The following is a 16,472-nucleotide window of genomic DNA, read 5'->3' as shown; positions in this document are numbered from 1 at the left end:
AAAAATGAATCAATCTCTCATTTGTGCATCTAATTGCAAGCTGTTGCCTTCTAAATTTGAAAATCAGGAGTTAAGGAGGAATGCAAGCCCAGGCCTGCAAAGCAGAGTCATTATTATGGCTTTGGAATTGTCCACCAATTTGTCTCTGTTCTCATTTGAGTGTGTATAAGCATGTCTTTGTCAGAAAAGTCTACTAGTGTTTCTGTATTGGTGTCTCCATGTGCTGTACATGTGCTTGGCATTGGACATGCAGTAGTGGTACCACTAGGGTGTAGCTTGGGCAGCTCAGAGTGGGCAGAGGCTACAAAATCCACTTGTGGAGCAGAATTCTAGAAGTTTCACAAGCAAGTACAGTTATTGAGTCTATCAAGATACTGTTGTTGTTCTCTTTTTATAAGCTGTCTGCCAGATGGTCCCACATTTTTAGAAGCGGCAAGTTCCAATGAAATCAGTAGAGCTGCAGCTGGAAGTCAGTTGCTGAGGTAGATACTTAAATGTTAATTTGGATATGTGGGTTTCACAAGTTCGGTCTTGATCTTTTTATATTACAAAATCAAGAGAGTACCTTCTTTTTTTAAAATACACTCCTAAAAAAGTGGTTTTGTTTATTTTTTCACTTTTTAAGTATTGATGGCAGTTTTGTCTAAAAAATTAATGCTTGTTTCATAGGCAATGAAATGGGTAGAAGTGATTTCTGTTTGTTAAGAATTTTCTAGGCTGCTGTGAATGGCTTCTGAGACTTCTGAATCAACAACATTGATTTCCAAGCTTTCTCAGGGCTGATACCTCCTGGCCTCTAAAATATAAAGTGCCATTCTGTCTTCTCAGCTGTTCCTTGAAATGAACTATAACTCTGAAATTTGGTTGTCAGTTTTGTTTGCTTTATCAAATACACATTTGTAAATGTTTTTCCTTTAAAGGCTAAGTATTTGTCATGTATTTCTGTCTTTTGGTCATGTAGCCTCTCTTTATGGGGGTCTGTTTTTTCAGATAGTTTCTGGAACAGCTGTTTGCAGGAAGGTGCAGATCCTGTATTCTGACTTAAACGCACCTGCCAAATGCTCTCCTGATATGGATTAGGAGAGTATGGTTGGTTCTCTGTCAGTCACCCAGCTGTAACACTGAATATACGTCTGCATTGGCATATGTGCAGAAGTTGTACTTTTAGACAACTAGAAGCTTCAAATAAATTAGCATTCATAGAGCAATGTACAAGATAATGGCTGATGGAAAAACAGACACTGCTTGTTCCTGTAATTATTAGCAGTTGGAAATTTTCTGTCTACCTGACAGCAACTTAACGTACATGGATGAAAAAACAATGACAGAAGCAGATTGAGCCATGTAAATGGGAATTCCTAAATAGTTTCCAGATCAAAAAGTCCCAAGTGAAAAACTTAGATTTAAGGAGCTTCAGATTTCTCAAAGTTGTTTTGTGTTCAAAGAGCTTAAATGGAATTTGCTGGTTGTCTGCAAAAAAGACGTACAAGAGAGACTCATTATCAATGAACCTTTTTGTTATTATTTCTTTACTGCTGGAAACTTTAATCTATCATCAGGATTAACAGAGTGATCTGAAGGCAAAAGAACCTGATTAAGTCTTTTGATTCTAAAGTACATCACCGTGATATCCAGAAGAAGTGCACGATGAGATCAACTAACCAGTCTGTTCAATAAGTGGACACGCTTGCTTGTGCCTTTTGTAAAGGTCATCTCTGGATCATGGCACTCCTTGGTATTGTCTTAGAGGCCTGAGATTCTTACACTTGATTCTTACACTTACTGTTTGTAGCCAGAACATACAAGAAGTCAGTTTTCTTGGGTAGAGCATTACAAATTCTCCAGGAAGAAATACAAGTTACTGCTGAAGTCTGCATGTGTGGTGGCAGCACATTTTTTCAGGGTGTTTTTATGTTAATGTGGATGTCCATAAATTCACTTGTAGTCTGAAATGTAATTGTCTAATTGGAGTCCCAAGCAGGAAAATGAAACCCAGAGGTTTTTATAGAGCCTTGTCTCCCTTTGCCTTGAGGCTCTAACTTCTCCCCAAGCAGCATCTGTTGTACAACAGAAGTGTTGTCTGCCAAGTGAAGGACACATGTTGGGGAGCATGTTGGGGAGCCACTGTAACTCAGCCACAGGATAAAAGCATGGAGGTGGTGGTATCAGCCACATGCAAAGATGTCAGGGTTTTGTAATACATTTGTTATTGCTGACTTCAAGGTAGGAGACCCTCACTTAAAAACTTTAGAATAAGTTTGGATTCCAAGATTGGCACAGGATGTGTTTTAGGTTTTTGCAGCCATTTCCTTGGGTTCTCATATCCTGATGTAGAGTTCTTATGCTGCATTCTCCTGTCCAGAGAGACTACTTCTGTGTATACTGGTCCTTCAGACCTCTCTGAAGCATTTTAGTGGATCCATTTACAGCTTCATAAATTATAGAAAACTAGTTGGGTCCTGAATGCACATCACACCCAAAGTCAAGCAGATTCTCTCTTAACTTGAACTCCCTTGCATTTTTACATTTTTCTAGAGCCTCTGGGAAGGGTATACATGGGTTGCCCAGTGGCTTGTTTACCAGATGTGTATGTTTTTATTTTTGTTTGCATTACTTTGTATTTTTATCCATCTCTGGACACTTCTTGGACAAACCATCACATTAAAAATAAAACACTAGAAACTTTACTGCTATGGGTATTAAGTGTATTTAAATATAACCAAGAAAATGGGCCCAAGCTGGCATTTTTAAGTTGTGTTCTTGTATGCTTCTAGTTACAAAGAACTCTTTTTTGTTGATAGGCTAAAATAATGAAAACTGTATGCACTTTTACTACGAAAAGGAATGTCTGGAATTTGGAAAGCTATTTACTAGACAGAGAATACAATGTGGTTGTCAATTAATTGTCATCTCGCTGCCTCCAAAAGCTCTCTTGGGTACAATTTGTTTTACAGTGCCCAGCAGGAGACCTGCAGGTTTGTTGTTTCAAAGCATGCATGACTTGGTTATATCTGCTGCTTACTTATATTGGGCAAAGCATGAGCATGCTGTTTTTCAAGGACACCATGCTTCTTTTTTTTCCTTTTAACAGGAAAAAAACTCATGTAATTGTTTCCTTTCTTATGTTTCTCAATGGTTTTGTTTTTTTACTGGTCTTCAGACATAATGATGATAGTGTTCTTTTTTGGCCAGCCATACTGTTTTAGGAGATTGTTTCAAGGAAATCTGTATTCTTCAGACTTGTTCTTCCTTCTTTTTGAATGAAATATTTTAATCAATACATTTTAGAAGAGTTTGAGAAGATGGAAGTTCCTTAAGATTCACTGCAAGTTAATTATGTTATGTGGTAGTTCAGTTTCATTTGATAATAGTTCTTCTTTAGATGATGAAATCTTTTAGCAGCTTGATAGATTAAAATTGTTAGAATGCAACATGAAGTGTGGTTTATGTATATTACTATCTTTATAATAGTACTTAACTAATGTTATTTCAAAATTGTTAGTTTTCTGATAGTATAGTCTAGAACATAGTCTCTGCAGTTAACTTCTTTCTCATGTAATTATTCTAAACAAAAAGTGAAACTAGTTATCTACTATAGCAAGTGCAAGCCATTCTTCAAGTCAGGGTAGCAAACATGATGTCTCATTAGGTGCTACCTTGGGTCTGTAGGGCAGGTGGGTTGAGGGAAAGAAGAGATCAGCACAGTGATGCTGTTTGAAGTGTCTTTGTAGCCTTTATGAGGCTTCTTAAAAATGAGGTTTGCTTGTGCATTTTGCTTTTAGCAAAATATCGCTACTTATTATTTAATAAGGAACTGAAATAGCTGAGAGGATCTTGACTAGAAAATGGATTTAATTGTAGAACATATTTTGTTTCACTACATTTTTCGGTAATGAAAGATCTCAGTTTAGTTTTGCATATGTTCATTGCAAGACTACTCTGCGCCAACTTATTTTCCTTCAGTGTGTCCCTTTAGAGACTTAAAAATTGAGCTTTTGTTAAAAATTGGCTATCTAGGCTCTTTTTAAAGACGTTAAGAGGAGTCAAATTTTTTGATTTTTGAAAACCTAGAAAGCTAATTTTTAAAAACTTTCTACATGTTAGAGGATTAAAATTACATAAACTTAATCTGTCTCTCTGTCATAACTCATTCTTTCATGTAAGTGTTACTGGCAAGGTGATCAGAGTAGTGATACTAAAGTGATTTTACCTCTCTCCCCTTTCAAAATTCTACTGTCTATGCAGTTATCAGTGACCAAAATAGCCAAAAATAAGAAAATGTAGTTTACAAACCACAATGCAGAAGAAAACGTAAGTAAAAAGCTGAGTACCTTGAAAATTAAATTAACAGCCATTTTCAAGTCTTTTTGGGCAGTGGGATGTTATTCTGGTTTTGAACTGCAGGTTTCAGTCAGTATTAGTATATTAAAATGTATATGCTTTGTCTTCAAATAGGCAAACCGACCTCCAGCAAAGCTCAATCTGTTAACCTGCCAAGTGAAAACAAACCCAGAGGAGAAAAAATGTTTTGACCTCATATCACGTAGGTTTGTTGTTTAGGTCTTTTTACTTGCACCAAATATAAAAGGATTTTGCATTATTTCTGTAAATGTGTCAATAATCCACTTAAACATTATTGCAGCTGTAAAATGCTTCCCTCTATAAAATGCCCTTCCTTTGATAATTTACCATTTCACTTATTTTAGTATAATACCACTAACTGTACCTGTTTCTTTGGAAAACCACTTGTTTTTAAAGCTTTCTTTTTTCCTTCATGCTATATAATTTTGTGCTCCCTTACAATAGAATAACAGTATTCTTGCTGTGACATCACTATTTTTTTATTGAAAATGTCATAGCTGATCATCTTGGAAAGTTACAACTTTTGTACAAGATCAGAAGAACCTTTTAAAACAGGTCAAAACTTCTTAAACTTTAATCATGGTGGTTGCTGTGTTACTGTGAAGAAAATACTGAAAACTTTTGTGGTTTTGTTATCTCACAGTAGATATGACGGTGAGATAAAGAGTCTACATATTAAAATCACCAAAACTGAATAATTTTGGGAGATGAATTGTGTAGTAGAAATGCTTCTTTTGTTTTCTCACTGGGACATTTTAGTATCATATCTCTGGGGTCCATAAAAATACATTATTAAAATATATATCTCAAATTATTTGGAAAGGAGAATATAAATCTCATTTGTTCCTTTGTCAGAGAATAAAGTTATTTTCAGTTTGTAAATGTAAGATATGCTTCTTGTGTCAATAGACTTGTAGTCATGTATGCAATATACAGCTTTTCCATTTCTGCACAAGCAAGTGATCTTCCCTGTTTACTTTTGCAGTTACTTTGTTGGTTTCCATGTCACATGTTGCCCAATATCAGCTTATCACAGTGTTGTCATTTGTCCTATCACACACATGACAAGGCATAACTGGCCTTTTAGCTGATTCCAGCTCACTTTTTCGCTTTGTTTTACCATAGAGTTTTAATTATTCCTTGATTTTTAAAAAATGCAAATTGCTGTATCATGACAAGATAAAAACTCTTACACTTTATCTGACACTTCCCTTTCTGTCCTTCCATGTATCTTAACAATGTCATTGTTTAGACCATTTTTAATATATTTTTGCCTGAATATTTTCCAAACTTTAGGAATTTTCAACCTAGAGTATCTTTTTGCCAGTAGCTTTACCTCTGTTTTTCTCATCAACTATACTAATTTTAACTCTAGCTCAATCACCAAACTGTGTCATATCTCACTTGTTTCTTGTGTATTATGCTTTTTTCTTTAATAGCTCACTGTGATAACAATGCTTAGAATTACAAAAGTAGTGGTAAATGCAAATTTTTAGCTTCATTTGATTAAAACAGCTTGGAGCTTGTTCTGGTTGTAGTTTGGACATTGTGTCTGTCAAATTTCTTTTGTCATTTTTTCTTACTGTGGTTTCAAGAGCTCATTTGGAAACTTTTAGTCTTATATATACAGATAAACCCAAACACAGACTCTGTATTTTAGTCACACCACTACCCCCAGCAGAACTTTAGACTTGAGATTGCTGAGGTTGTCTCTAGAACATGGAAAAATCAGTATGTTCTCCTGCTGCTTGTGTTGATAGAAGCACAATACTGAAGAAAACAGTTTCTCTTTAAAGAACAACAAGTCATCTGGTGTAAATAGAGGTATAAATGTAGCTGAGCTGTAAGTAGTGTGAGTGAAACTTGCTAAATAGTCTTTTTGCCTGCCAACCATCCATTAATGAGACTAGAGACCTCAGGAGTCATACGTCAATTAACCTTAGGATTTTCTGAGAGACTTCTGCAAGATCTGTTTTTCAAACATTTTTTAATCAGTATGTGAATTATTTATTGTGCAGACGACAGGACATACCACTTCCAAGCAGAGGATGAACAGGAATGTCAAATGTGAGTTACTTTCCGAATTTTATTTCTGATACTGATATTCTGCTGAGACATTACCTTAACCTTTGGAAGTGCCAAAATATTTAATAGCAAAATATTACTGCCATTTTAGATGGACATCTGTGCTACAAAACAGCAAAGAGGAAGCTTTAAATAATGCATTCAAAGGAGATGATAACACAGGAGAAAATAATATTGTCCAGGAACTGACAAAAGAAATTATATCTGAAGTCCAGAGGATGACTGGAAATGATGTGTGTTGTGACTGTGGAGCACAAGGTGACCCAATTAAACGTATTTCTAGTTGGTAAAAATTCTGTGTATCATGAGAGTATTTAAGCTGATGTTTTATGCTTTCAGTTTTACTCCTTATCTCGCAAAGATTACACACAGTAGAACAGGCTAACAACTTAATTGTGCTACTTTAGTAAGACTGATTTGCTATATGCACATAGTCAGAAGCTTTTTTTCTTCCCATGTATTTTGATAATTGTATATTTTTTTAATATAAATCAGTTGATCTTATTTTATTAGTCCATATATTCAGATAAAAGTTTTAGGTAAAACTGGACAGCAGTAAGATGCTTCAAGCATTTTCCTAATACACCCGTTTTCTTTTTGTCTTTTTTATTTTTATTTTATATGTTTGACTTGGAGGGTGAGCCAGGGAATATGTCTAATGCTGCTTACTTGGAAAAGAATGTGCCTGCTGACTATGGTTTGCAGTTTGGTTTTGTTGATCGATTATTTTGTACTTTAATCTTAAAATTATTTTTTAAATCCTTCTGTTTCCTGTGCTCTGTAATATTACAGATGCACTGCAGGATGCAGAGGTTTTTTTCTATATTAAACTGTAGCTGGAAATGTCAGATCTGAAGTTGTATGAACTTTATAAATCAATAGTTCCAGCAATAGACACTGTATAAAGCTATGGGAAGAGTCAATCCTACTGTCTTTAAAGGAGGAGATTCTAAGTAGCTATTAGAAAACCTTTATCAAATAAAATTATTTCTAAACTGACAAAATCTTCAGAAATTAATAATTTCTCTGGAGGATGAGGGAATGTTATAGTAAACTGCAAGACACTAGGAAAAAAGACAAGTAAGGGCAATGAAAGGAGAGGAATGAGGCTTAATATCTTTGAAATAGTTTAGTGAGAATCCCTTACAGTGTGGTACTGTGTATATACTTCAGAAACCCTGCTGCTTCATTTAGTCTGAAGTTTATACTTGACATAAAAATCCTCACCAAAACCTGTAGGCATTGTTAATTCAGTTTGACTTGCACCAATGCCTCCAGTTGAGAATGTCACATCATTATATTGATGGTGGTAAAAATACAATTCAAGAAAACATGTGGAGAATGACAAACTGAATTGTTTGAGTAGCTCCCTTGGAGGTCCGTGTTCTTTAAGAACAATAAATTAAATAGTAATAATAAAAAATTCTGCATCTTCACTTCTGCCATTAAAAGTTCCTAGTTTGTGTTTCCCAACAGAATAAATGCAAAGACATAAATTTTTTAAAATCCTGATAATTCACATACAGGAACATTTTCTAGAATGAAATAATTACCTGAATAAATTTTAATTCTGTGGGTACTTTTTGTTTTCAGATCCTACCTGGCTTTCAACAAATTTGGGAATTCTAACTTGCATTGAATGCTCAGGAATCCATAGAGAACTCGGTGTTCACTATTCCCGAATGCAGTCACTTACATTAGATGTGCTGGGAACATCCGAACTTCTGGTAAACAAATTGCTTTTATCGACTTAAAAATAGTACTATAAGAACCTGGCAACAGAAGTATATTTTTTGTCATTTTAACAATCTGTTGTTGCAATCTTGGAAGTTGCCTCTGGACAAATATAATTTAAGAAAGGTTAATTCTTCAAGTTTAAGGAAACCTCCTGAACACAGAGGCTTACAGAACACTTTGCCTGATCCTAGAATTCAAATTAGGAGAGGCTTCATATTTTTTTTGTTTTTCCGTGTCTTTTTACACTTGATTGCTTTTTAGATGACCACAGCTGTTTGACATATGGATGTGCCTCTCAGTTTAAAAATTGAAGGACTTCACAAATACTTATCCCATTAATTATTTAGCTGTATTTTATAAAAGAACTTTAATCCTTAAAGGAAGTAAATGTATTCTGCTTTACTACACAAAGATGTTACCACTTATCAGCTGCTCTGTGACGGTTTGTATGTATGTGTTCCTAGCCAGCAGAAAGTATTCAGTGTTTATTGTATGAGCTGGTGTTTTGATGGATTATTCTGGAGTTACTTATTGTGTAATAAATTGCAGATGAAAATTGACACCCAAAAGGATACCTAATCTGTTCATGAACACTGAAACAGCAGAACTACGAGTCAGAAATAAAAAGTCCCAGCTCCCATGTTCCCGTCCCTCCCACTAGGATGTGTATAGCCAGTAACTGAACATTTTTACTAAGTGAGTTGTGAATTTTATTTTTTTTAATCAGCTTGCAAAGAATATTGGGAATGCTGGGTTTAATGAGATTATGGAATTCTGTCTGCCAGCTGATGAGATGGTCAAACCTAATCCGGGCAGTGATATGTAAGTAAAAAGCAACTATGTTTTAGTGGCAGGCATTTAGTTTAATATTACTAATGGGTTGCACCATCATGGTTGGCACTAGCAGGCCATGGAAGATGTATTATGTCTTGTATAGCCTCATAGCCAAGGAGTACACCTTTTTTCTGATGCTTTGCATATTTGTTTTATTGAACTTTATCTGATTGTACCTTCCCTAATATAAGGATTGTTTTACTAACGCTCTGAATCCTTTGTAGGACAGAAACAGATGAAACTTGACTTGGGAATTTTAAAAGCATGCAAAAGTAGAGATTAAAAACAAAGTTATTAATTTTGTGCCATTTAAACGTGACATAAAACATTTTACTTGAAAGATGCTGAACACCCATTGTTTAGAAACTACACCTAGGAATTAAGGCTGTAAGTACATGGAATAAAGACAGAACATTTAATTGAATTCCTCAAAAACACTGAACTGCAACAGCAAAGACACAGCAAGGACAGCTGCCTGCTTGGCTGGGTACTACTTCATCTTAAAAGAGTTTGTAAATGATACAGAAACAAACCCAGAAGAATTGGCTTTTGATTTTACATAATGTGAACTTCCATCATTCTGACAGAGTTAATGTTAAACCAAATTGTTTAAATTATTTTTTACTACCACTGTTAATAATAATGCAGAATACAATTATTAATAATTGGAATTATATTAAGTTGGCCAGATTCTAAATCAATAGCATATGAATACTTGTAAAAATTATATTTAAAAAAAATAATTTAGTTTGATATCTCTGCATACCAATTATTTTTTTTTTTAATGAAATGGGAACTTGAAGCAAAACACTTCCTAAAAATAATGAAGGAATACTGCCATATGCTTTAGCAACAGAAGCTATCCATTGATTCCCTTAATTATTATTTGGATTTTTTTTTTCCCCATTTCCTAGTATCTAAAGTATGGCTTTACTACATGTCTTCTGTGCCATGTTGTGTACATCCCAAGAGCTGGTGAGGAGTGGTGCCTTTGGGAGGTGTTCAAGCTCCTGTCTTGCTGTGATGGGAAGAGCACTAGTCATTAGTTAGTTGGCTATCAACAACAAAAGTGATAATGTGTGCTGAATCAAGGGTAATAAGTTTGCACCTCAGTTTAGAGGCAAAACTAGAAACTCCACTACATCCTCCCTGCTATATTTGTGGTGAAGAACTGCTTTACAGAACATGCTCACTGCTGTGAGTACAGATCCAAGGCCAGGATAGTCTGTGCAGAGGTATAAGACAAATTTTTGTATCTCATGCCTTCCATCCCTTTCCAGCATGTGTAGGAGTACAAGTCAGGTAAACATAAACCTGACAAGCTGCTGTTACCAAACCAGCATTATGAAGCTCTGGTGTATCTTCTGTGCCTAGAGCTGGGTAATCTTAATCTCAACTTCACCCCAGAGTTCAGAGTGTAAAATTCATGGTCTGTCTTCATATTGTGTACTTGATTCATCTTCTATAGCTACATTTTATACTGGAAATACAATCTTCTATGCGTACTTAAGAAGAAAAATTACCACAGTGAATGATAAATAGTTTTCCTCAGATTTTGTTTCAAATTACTTTCATGTATTTGTGGAAATGTGTGTCTTCTGCTAAACATTATACAAGTAAATTATATTCAATTTCAGGAATGCAAGAAAAGATTACATTACTGCCAAGTATATTGAGAGAAAATATGCAAGGAAAAAGCATGCTGACAATGCAGCTAAATTACATGCTCTTTGTGAAGCAGTCAAATCAAGAGACATTCTTGGATTAGTCCAAGTATATGCTGATGGTGTGGATCTCACAGAAAAAATTCCACTGGCCAATGGCCATGTAAGTGTTGTAAATTTTATTAGAAAATTGTTGTAAAGGGCAATATGCTTTCATTGATTTAAAAAGGACTGTTTTTTCTTATTTGAAAATAAAATTTGAAATACTGTTCTGAATACTCGACTTTTAGTGATGTAATTTAACAATAACAATAGATAGTGAAGTATACTCTACCATTGTTTCCAAATACCATAATATTTTAAATGTATTTAAATGTTTGTAGAGCAGTGGAGGAGAAAGAGACCTGGGGGTCCTGGTGGACAGAAGGATGACCATGAGCCAGCAATGTGCCCTTGTAGCCAAGAAGGCCAATGGCATCCTGGGGTGCATTAGAAAGGGGGTGGTTAGTAGGTCAAGAGAGGTTCTCCTCCCCCTCTATTCTGCCTTGGTGAGGCTGCATGTGGAGTATTGTGTCCAGTTCTGGGCCCCTCAGTTCAAGAAGGACAGGGAACTGCTTGAGAGAGTCCAGCACAGAGCCACAAAGATGATGAAGGGAGTGGAACATCTCCCTTATGAGGAAAGGCTGAGGGAGCTGGGTCTCTTTAGCTTGGAAAAAAGGAGAGAGAGGGGTGACCTCATCCATGTTTACAAATATGTTAAGGGCGAGTGTCAGGAGGACAGAGCCAGGCTTTTTTCAGTGATGTCCAGTGATAGGACAAGGGGCAGTGCAAACTGGAACACAGGATGTTCCACATAAAGGTGAGAAAAAGCTTATTTTCTGTGAGAGTGACAGAGCACTGGAACAGGCTGCCCAGAAAGGTTATGAAGTCTCCTTGGCTGGAGACATTCAAAACCCACCTGGATGAGTTCCTGTGTGATGTGCTGTAGGTGACCCTGCTCTGGCAGGGGGGTTGGACTGGATGATCTCTCGAGGTCCCTTCCAACCCCCAAGATTGTGAGATTCTGTGATTAAATCATTGAAGAATCTATTTGTTTTCAACCCATTTGTTTCTTTACTTTAAAGGAACATAAGGAAAGCAATTAACATCTCACAGAGGTATTTTAATGGTAACATGTCTGAAAATTTTGTATGTTTTAATTAATCTGATTTATGTTTTAATACAATTTCTGCTTATCTGTAGATCAACAGAAATAAATGTGCTATTTTGTTCTATTCCTAGGAGCAAGATGAAACAGCACTCCACCTTGCTGTGAGGTCAGTTGATCGAACATCCCTTCATATAGTTGACTTTTTAGTGCAGAATAGGTAAGTGTATGGAAAGCTATTAAAATATTATTTATACTGCTTTTATGTCAAGTAATGCAAATGCTAAATGAATGCAAATACTAAAACTAAATCTAGTATTTCCAAATTAATTTTATACTTTGAAAAATCTTCTAATTCAAGAGGTTTATTAATATAAGGTAGGAAACAAAGTTTAATCAGCTTTCCTCTTCTTTCTTGTACTCCAATAGTGGCAATCTAGATAAGCAAACATGTAAAGGTAGCACAGCCCTGCATTATTGCTGCCTGACGGACAACGTTGAGTGCCTCAAACTGCTGCTGAGAGGGAAGGCTTCTATTGAAATAGGTAAAAGGGTAATGTGTACTTCAATTTCATGTTTGTCACTGCTTCAGAGAAGAAAGGTGGAGTAAGTGCATTTCCTGCTTGATTGTTTATCATCAGTATTATATGCTGTGAATATAATCTTAATTATTAAAAAATCAATATTCATTGTTTATCTGAAGTTTAAAATTGACTTATCCATTACACTTGTTTTTTAAACATATTTAGATCAGTAAGTACAAAGAGTTGTAACTAGTATCTTGTTGCCTAGTTATAAACTGCTACTTCATGAATATCATTCCCTATATATGGTATGTTGAGTTGATACTGCTCGTCATGTTCAGAGCTGAACCTACATATGAAGGAAAGAGATTAGTTTTGGAAGCTGTTGGTCTAGTATTTACTATGTACCTGCAGGTTTGTCTTTATCTTTAGTAATGGACATATTAATAGTGACACAACTTTCTTTTCTCGCTATAATCTAGCTAATGAATCAGGAGAGACACCACTTGATATAGCTAAACGTTTAAAACATACTCACTGTGAAGAGCTGGTAAGTGTTGCATCTTTCTGTGTGTTTGTGCATTTACAAGCAGAATCCTGTCTGAATAGTTGACAGTTTACAGTTAAATATTAAATTAATATATTACAGAATGTATAGTTGTATGCTTATAAATAGTTACATACTTATGTCAAGTTATATGCTTTTAAGAAGAAAATTATATTTCTTTTTATATGCCTTGGAACTGCTAAACTTTTGGGGGCCGGGGGATGATTCTTTTTGATTCTGCTTGAGGGTAGAAAGACTTTACAGAGGCACCTGGACAGGCTTGATCGATGGGCTGAGGCCAATTGTATGAGGTTCAACAAGGCCAAGTGTCAGGTCCTGCACTTGGATCACAACAAACCCATGCAATGCTACAGGTGTCTGGAGGGCTGCCTGACAGAGAAGGATCTGGGAGTGCTGCTCAACATCAGTTGAATATGAGCCAGCAGTGTTCCCAGGTGGCCAAGAAGACCAATGGCATCCTGGCCTGCATCAGGAATAGTGTGGCCAGCAGGAGTAGGGAAGTGATCATTCCTCTGTATTGATGAGGCCACACTTCAAATACTGTGTTTTGTTCTGGGCCCCTCACTAGAAGAAGGACATTGAGGTGCTGAAGTGAGCCCAGAAAAGGGCAACAAAGCTGGGGAAGGGTCTAGAGCATACATCTTTGAGGGCTGGCTGAGGGAACTGGCGTTGTTTAGTCTCAAGAAAAGGAGGCTGATGACAGACCACATTGCTCTGTAAAACACCTGAAAGGAGGTTGTAGTGAGGTGGGGCCATGTCTCTTCTCCCAGGTAACAATTGCAAGGAAGAAATGGCCTCAAGTGAGGTGTTTAGGTTGGATATTAGGAAAAAAAAATTCACAGAAAGGGTTATCAGGCATTGGAACAGGCTGCCCAGGGAAGTGGTTGAGCCACCATCCCTCTAGGTATTTAAAAGTTGTGTGGGTGTGGTAATTATGGACATGGTTTAGTGGTGGACTTGGCAGTGTTAGGTTAAGGCTTGAACTTGATCTGAAAGGTCCTTTCTGACCTGAACAATTCTATGACATCTCACTGAAATCTTACCACTAAATCAGTTTTTTGGGTGAAGGCCATGGATGAAGGCCATTTTCTTGTTGCCCAGAGAGGTTGTAGATGCTCCATCGCTGGAACTGTTCAGTGTTAGGTTGGGTGGGACTTTGAGCAGTGTGATCTAGTGGAAGATGTCCCTGATATGGCAGGGGGGGCATGGACTAGGTGATCTTTAAAGGTCCATTCCAATCCAAACTATTCTGTGATTCTATGAAGAAAAGCTGGCTCACATCACTACTTTCAGTAAACGCAAAAAATGGATTAGCTAGTTCTTTATAAATGAGTCTTGAGTTAAAAAAAAAAAAAAGCCATTAACTTGCATTTCCTAAATCAAAGCAAATAAGATGTGATGCATGCCAGAAAATAGAGAATGGACCTACAATGGTTAATGAAAGGCCTAGTTGATTTAAATTTATTTGTGTTGTATTTGCTGACAGAACTTAATCATTGAAACTTACCCCAGTGCAGTAACTTTCCAGATTACTTAAATCTCTTTTTAAAACAGAAGTAATATTTGCATTTATAAGCCAAGTTTACTTCTGTATGTAGTTTTTGTTTGGTTTTAAACATGTTGTTTTAAATGTAATGCTGCACATAACATAGCTGTCAACAGTAATCTTTTTTTTCCATAGCTTACTCAAGCACTGTCCGGAAGATTTAATTCTCATGTTCATGTAGAATATGAATGGCGGTTACTCCATGAAGATCTGGATGAAAGTGATGATGATGTTGATGAAAAGCTGCAGGTTTGTATCAATACATTATTATTTTTCTGTATGCCTTTCTATGTAAGCATGATGTTTATAATTATTTCAAAACCACCACTTGTTACTGTAGGTGTAAAGACAGTGTGAAATAAAGTTCTGTAGCAAAATGTAGTAGCTTAATTTTTAGCTCCTTAAATTATAGTTTGTCTTCTTTTTCATCTTTAATAAAAGGTAGACAAAAATATGAACATGTGGTGATGATCCAATTATGTTGAGCCAGATGTTATACCTTTTTCTTAATGGAGTCAACAGTTTGTTTCAATGCATCACGAATATTCAGACCTGCTGACTGTAAAGCAGAACTAACATGACCTAGAAAAACTGTCTTTACAAAGAGAGAGATGCCTTATTATATCTCCTCATGTTTCTAAAACAGCTCCAGTTGATGGCTTTGATTTTGGAACAGTTTATGCATTGGCGTTTCTTGAGTGGAACTCAAGTTCTGCACTGAATAAGCTACATGCATTAATGGGAGGATAGGGTCTGAATTCTTAATCTGCAAGTAATAGGATTTTTTGTTTCTCCCTTTTCATACCTGAAATTTCTGTTGTTGTTGTGGTGCTGTTAAGTCCAGAATCATGGAATGCTTGGGGTTGGAAGTACTCTCTGGAGGTCATCTGATCCAGCCTCCCTGCTAAAGCAGGGTCATCTGAGGCCAGTTGGCCAGGACCATGTCTAGACTGCTTTTTAGTATCTCCAAGGAAGGTCATATTACAAGTATTACAGAGTATTCCAGTAGCATAGGAACTTCACTGTATTTTCAGAATTCACTTTCCTAATTTAGGGACCAACTTCAAGAAGTACCTAAGCACCTAAACATGTAGACAGGGAACAAACTAACATATTTTGATGCCTGAAATGCACTTAGAAATGGCTTGGATTTGTAGGGGCCAGATAGCTTGAAATGGCGTATTGGCTCCTAAATACTAATGATGTTCTGAAACTTTCATAATTTGAAGTATTCCATATAAGTATTGAACACTTTTTTGGTTGGTTGGTGTTTCGTGTGTGTGCTTGCAGTATTCTAATTGCTTCTGCCTTTTCTGCTTCCTTTATAAAGTGCAAGGAATACACAATAGGCTTTATATTAGTTAATCTTCAGATGCTAGCACAACCTTTTTCCTCTTGAAAGTAGCTAACAAAAGACTCTCCGCTGGATAATGAAATTTTACTTTTTTCTTTTTATAAGTTTAGCATTTTAATGCTTCTCTTGCAAAGTCCCCCATCTCACCTAGGGCATGAATTGCTAATACTTAATGTTAAACCAAATCTTGTGTGTTGGGTTGTTCATTACTTTCAGAACCTTTAAAACTTGACAGTCATAGGTTCATTGTCTTTGCTTTCACAGAATGTCTTTAAAAATACTAGGTCATCAGATCATTTAATTCGCTTAATGTTTTGGAGACTCATTTTTACATCGTTATGTTTCCTCTGTTACAAAACACCATTTTTGCAAGTTCTTGGCTGCAGAGGATTTTTCTCCCCATGTCCTCTCTCTTTAGTCCAGCATAGCTATTAATTACCTTTGGTGCTTGACTTGAGCGAGCTAGCAACAAAGAGTAAATAAGCATGTCACAAGCCATCCCATTTAAAGCACAGTTTCTACCTTCTGAGACTTTTCTTAAGATTTTTCTTGAGAATTTTGGTATTTGTGTAAGAATCTGGAATCTGTGAGCTGTTAAATCCAGTTCTTCTGAGTGAGCTTTCATATACTCTCCCAGTATTTATGCATTCC

The 16,472-nt window shown here is 36.1% G+C and overlaps 1 protein-coding gene across 1 annotated transcript in view; it reads left to right on the top strand.

The window, feature by feature from the left end:
- ASAP2 (ArfGAP with SH3 domain, ankyrin repeat and PH domain 2) overlaps window positions 1-16,472 on the top strand; it is a 144,741-nt gene that overhangs the window by 113,900 nt on the left and 14,369 nt on the right. The window contains 10 exon segments of the mRNA XM_009999239.1: window positions 4,456-4,543; window positions 6,381-6,429; window positions 6,539-6,705; window positions 8,041-8,174; window positions 8,912-9,006; window positions 10,656-10,845; window positions 11,964-12,049; window positions 12,259-12,374; window positions 12,836-12,903; window positions 14,603-14,716. Of these exon segments, the coding sequence (XP_009997541.1) occupies window positions 4,456-4,543; window positions 6,381-6,429; window positions 6,539-6,705; window positions 8,041-8,174; window positions 8,912-9,006; window positions 10,656-10,845; window positions 11,964-12,049; window positions 12,259-12,374; window positions 12,836-12,903; window positions 14,603-14,716 (1,107 nt within the window).

The sequence above is a fragment of the Chaetura pelagica genome, unplaced genomic scaffold (assembly GCF_000747805.2).
Source record: "Chaetura pelagica isolate M959 unplaced genomic scaffold, ChaPel_1.0 scaffold90, whole genome shotgun sequence".
NCBI classification, from domain to species: Eukaryota; Metazoa; Chordata; class Aves; order Apodiformes; family Apodidae; genus Chaetura; species Chaetura pelagica.
Note: the sequence above shows the minus strand (reverse complement) of the source record. Positions and strands in the feature narration are given on the sequence as shown.